The sequence below is a fragment of the Oryctolagus cuniculus genome, chromosome 1 (assembly GCF_964237555.1).
Source record: "Oryctolagus cuniculus chromosome 1, mOryCun1.1, whole genome shotgun sequence".
Taxonomy (NCBI): Eukaryota; Metazoa; Chordata; class Mammalia; order Lagomorpha; family Leporidae; genus Oryctolagus; species Oryctolagus cuniculus.
In genome coordinates this window covers 15,626,774-15,631,858 of record NC_091432.1, presented here as the reverse complement: position 1 = coordinate 15,631,858, position 5,085 = coordinate 15,626,774, and the positions used below count along the sequence as shown (strand labels likewise).

Sequence of the window (5,085 nt, the reverse complement as noted above, 5' to 3'; positions counted from 1 at the left end):
CTTTTATTACTCCAAGTCCTACCAATTCTACATAGGGGCAGAAATTGAACACTGAATGGGTTCTGGTAACCCATCCACAAGGCTTTGTTTGAAGCAGTCCATATTAATCTTAAAGACTGGAGTCAGGTGCCAGTAGCTCTCCCAGGCTAGAATTGCATGTTGCTGACTATATGGTTCTGGAACCTTTGGGACAGTCTCAATCTCAGGGCTGCACTAGGCAGACCCTCTGTTGTGGCTTTACCCTTGATATTTCTATGCAGCATCCTTTAAAATCTAGGTGGATGTGCTCACATCTCAACACACCACTGCTTAACTACAAAATTAGCACCTTAAGAGCTCTCCTCAAGGTTTATGGCTTTGTCTTCTGGGACAACTGCCAGAGCTGTACCTGGGCTCACTTAAGACACAGTTGGTGTGGCTGAGAGTTGCTGCAGTACACTGGGGGAAGCAGCCAGCCAAAATGGTACAGGATAACCAATGCTGAGGCCCCACAGGTGCCCTGGGCTTCTACCTAGAAGTTTGTTCTCAACCTTGGCCTTTCAGACCTGGATAGAAGACACAGCCTCAAGGGTCACTGAAATGCCTCCCATCATTCTCTCATTGCCTTCATGAATATGACCTGGCTTCTTGGCTTGGCTATATCTTGGGCTTTCTCTCTTAAATATTCTTTTTCATTCTTTAAATAATCAGGGTAAAAGTTTTCCGAATCTGTCATTCTTGGTTCTTCTTCAATTCTCAATTACATTTTGAATCATCTTTTAATCATCTCTCTCTTCTCACATTTTCTTGTGTATTTCATGATGCTAGATTATAAACATTTGAAAATAGACACAGTCTTATTCATTATTGTATCTTCGAATATTATATAATTAAGTATTTTTGTAAGATGCTACAGAAGATACAGTACAGTATAAAACCTTTCTGTTTTCAATTTACTCAGACACACACACATGGCACATAGACAAAACAAACCCATCCCCAGACTTCATCACACAGCTTGCATGCACCAAAGATACAAACATACATCTCAGACTCAAGAGAGATTTTAGATTTTTATTGTGATTTGTTGTTTTTGAGACTGTCTAGGTGAGAATTTGTAGAAATTGGAGAGTGATTATTGAATCACAAAAATTTAACAAAATTCAACAGCAGAGACTGTCACAGTAGACACTCTGAATTTTAAGTCTCACTTCAAGAACTTCGTAGTTCCAGGCATGGTAGAAACAACTGAACTTCGATAAAATTTATAGGCAGGTAGAAGTAGTCACTGTTAAGCAGGTAGAAGTAGTAAAAGTTATTGTATCTAACACATGTGTTAAACACTGTATATATTACATACATATACAATATTCTAAGTTCACTCTATACACCATAACTATACAAACATATTGTATTGGCAGCTGTGTGTGATTGTGGTAATATGGAATAGGGTTTGTTTTCCAACCTGTGGGTCCACATTCTGACCCTTTCCCACAGTAATGTATCATACAAACTACTGTCTGCTATGCATATTTTCCTAAGTTGATTAATAAATTTCATTAAATTAATCTTAAGCTAAAATTCATCTAACCACTAAAAATGAAATTTGGTACCTATCACCATAAAAGATAATAAAAATTATAAGTAGCAAAACATTAAATACTCAGCCTTTGTGTGCAATGTAAACTTTTCAATTATGGTAGTAAACATTTGCAAAAAATGTCTGTATTAATGTTAATATAAATTCTATTTTAATATGAATTCTTGAAAACTACTTCAGCTTAGTTCATTCCAAGTTATCTTATTATAGATTTCATATTTGGTTGACTCGAGCTCTTTTAATGCTTGATCACTTGTAGGCAATGAAAGCTTGACTTACTTAAGCTGTTAACCTCACAAAGAATTTAATGTTGGAAAAAACTGGAAGTAAGCAACAGCTTCAAGATACATTAACAACCTATGGTTTCATGAGATGATACCCTGTGGCCAAAGATCATATTTTAAATGATCATTTAATTATAATGAAGAAAAGAAAGTTTTTGCTCTACGATATTTCACACTTTTAACATCAGACAACTTCTGCTAATTCCATAGCAAGCAGTAAAGTGGGAAAACAGACTACTGAAACACAAACATTAATTACTGACAATATATACTGAGAACAAAACTTGGGGTTATTTTGATTGTATTAAGAAGCTATTTGGGACCAGCACCTCCGAGGTTCACTTGGCTAATCTTCCACCTGCGGCGCGGGCACACTGGGTTCTAGTCCAGGTTGCTCCTCTTCCAGCCCAGCTCTCTGCTGTGGCCCAGGAGGGCAGTGTAGGACGGCCCTAGTGCTTGGGCCCTGCACCCGCATGGGAGAAAAGGAGGAAGCACCTGGCTCCTGGCTTTGGATCGGTGCAGCACGCTGGCCGTAACAGCCATTTGGGGGGTGACCCAATGGAAGGAAGACCTCTCTCTCTCACTGTCTAACTCTGCTTGTAAAAAAAAAAAATAGCTTGGCTGGCGCCGCGGCTCACTAGGCTCACTAGGCTAATCATCCACCTTGCGGCGCCGGCACACCGGGTTCTAGTCCCGATCGGGGCGCCGGATTCTGTCCCAGTTGCCCCTCTTCCAGACCAGCTCTCTGCTGTGGCCCGGGAGTGCAGTGGAGGATGGCCCAAGTGCTTGGGCCCTGCACCCCATGGGAGACCAGGATAAGTACCTGGCTCCTGCCATCAGATCAGCGCGGTGTGCCGGCCGCAGTGTGCCGGCTGCAGCAGCCATTGGAGGGTGAACCAACGGCAAAAGGAAGACCTTTTTCTCTCTCTCTCTCTCTCTCACTGTCCACTCTGCCTGTCAAAAAAAAAAAAAAGCTATTTGGGTTCAGCGCTGTGACTCAGTAGGTTAAACCACTACCTTCAGTGCTGGCATCTGATATGAGCACCAGTTCTAGTTCCAGCTCTTCCTCTTCCAATCCAGCTCTCTGCTATGGTCTAGGAAAGCAGTAGAAGATGACCTACTCACTTGGGCTCCTTGCACCCACTTGGAAGAACTGGAAGAAGTTCCTGGCTACTAGCTTTGGATCAGTGCAGTTCCAGCCATTGCAGCCATTTGGGGAGTGAACCAGCAGATGGAAGGCCTTTCTCCCTGTCTCTTTCTCACTGTCTGTAACTCTCTCTCTCTCAAATAAATAAATAATGTTTTTAAAAAACAGAAGATATTTGACAATTTGTTTCACAATTTTATTGTTAAAATGTGTTTACGTGTTAACATTTCAAACATTTTAGGTAAACAGGGTTCATCAAATTTTAATAATCAAGGGAAAAATATGACTTCTTTTTTCTCCTGAAGTGATATATCTTACATGAAATCCTGCTAAGGAAAAGGCACGCATGGAGAAAACCTTAAGACAGAGTTCACTTCTTACAGAAGTTCAAACTAGATACATTTGATTAACTTTATTTGTAAGGCCCTCTGATAGCTGAATTCAGCACAATTTTACATGCATTCCGAGGAAACGATGTTGATTTTGTTTTCCTGTGTGTAACAGAAGGATAATAAACCATGCTTAGTACATAGAATACATTTGTGTGGTAAAGTATGTCTGGTTTCAAATGTAACTTTAAGTGTATATAAGAGAGTCCTTAGAAAGTACTTTTTTGAAAAAATTTTTTGAAAATGTTTTTGAGAAAGGATCTTTATGCTAGATGTTTGAAATAAGGACCTCACACCGCTAGCATACCTATTAAAGTTTATTGTCCCAAGTTTGCCTTGGTGATTGCTTTGTTGACTGCTTCTTTCACATCCTTGTTCCTCAGGCTGTAGATCATGGGATTCAGCATGGGGATCACAGTGGTATAGAACACAGCCACCATCTTCCCCTGCTCCACTGACTCCTCCGTGGGCCGCCGGAGATACATGAATATGAGAGTCCCGTAAAACATGGAGACAGCTGTCAGATGGGATCCACAGGTGGAGAACGCCTTCCTTCTCCCAGCAGCAGAGTGCATGCGCAGCACAGCTACTACAATGAGGGTGTAGGAGACGAGGACCACTGAGAGGGAATATGTGAAGTTAATCCCAGCTATCACGATCATTGTGTATTCTTTGATGCGCACTCCTCCACAGGCGATCTTGATGAGAGGGGGATCTGCACAATAGAAGTGGTTGATTTCAAAGTTCCCGCAGAAATACAAGCCGTATGTCCAGAGTGTGCATATTAGACTCACAGAGAATCCGTAGACGTAAGGCACAGAAATGAGCCGCACACACACTGTCTTGGTCATTTTACTGCCGTAAAGCAAAGGGTTGCAGATGGCCATGTAGCGATCAAAGGCCATCACTGCTAAGATATAGACCTCTACGTGGACAAGGGCAATGAAGAAATAACACTGCACCAAACACCCCACGTAGGAAATGGTTTTTGTTTCTGACAATAAGTTTTCCAGCATTTTGGGGGTAACATTGGAAGAGAACCACACATCCACAAAAGACAAGTGGCTCAGGAAAAAGTACATGGGGCTCTGAAGCTGAGGACTGATACTTATTAAAATGATCATACCAACATTCCCAAACAGAGTGATCATGTAAACTACCAGGAACACCACAAACAAGAGAAGCCGGAGCTCCTGACGCCTGGTCAACCCCACAAGAATAAATTCTGCTACATCCGTGAAATTTGGCATTGCCTTAATATAGACAAAGAATATGTTGCCTATGAAGAAATTAAAGAAAAATAATAGTGAATTTCTTTTATTCTTGCAGGTTTTGAGTTACTTTATCCTTATTCTCATAAGATAAATTTTAAAACGTTGAATATTATTCTCAATTTCAAATCTGAGAGTTAAATATGCTACTTTTAAAACAGCATGGACATAATAGACCCTATGGTTATAGTTCTGATCTAGGGCCTGTCTTGCTGTAAATTGCCATAAATGTTGGTGATCTGTTTTCCCGTGTTTAATATTTGAAACTTATTAGGCATGTGAGAATCTGGTTGTGAAACAGAGCTAAAATTAAGGCTTGCTTATGCCAAAAATTCTAACCTCAACTCAATACACTGTAATTTCTCATTAACATAACTTGATTTGGAGATTTGGAGTAATCTTACTACCATATTGT

At 40.5% G+C, this 5,085-nt stretch overlaps 1 protein-coding gene across 1 annotated transcript; it reads right to left on the bottom strand.

Annotated features, from left to right (window-relative positions):
- Positions 1-3,716: 3,716 nt before the first annotated feature.
- Positions 3,717-4,649, bottom strand: LOC100352229 (olfactory receptor 5M9). Its single transcript, XM_002708947.2, has one exon. The coding sequence runs from the start codon at positions 4,647-4,649 to the stop codon at positions 3,717-3,719; it is 933 nt and encodes a 310-aa protein (XP_002708993.2).
- Between the last annotated feature and the right edge of the window lie 436 nt (positions 4,650-5,085).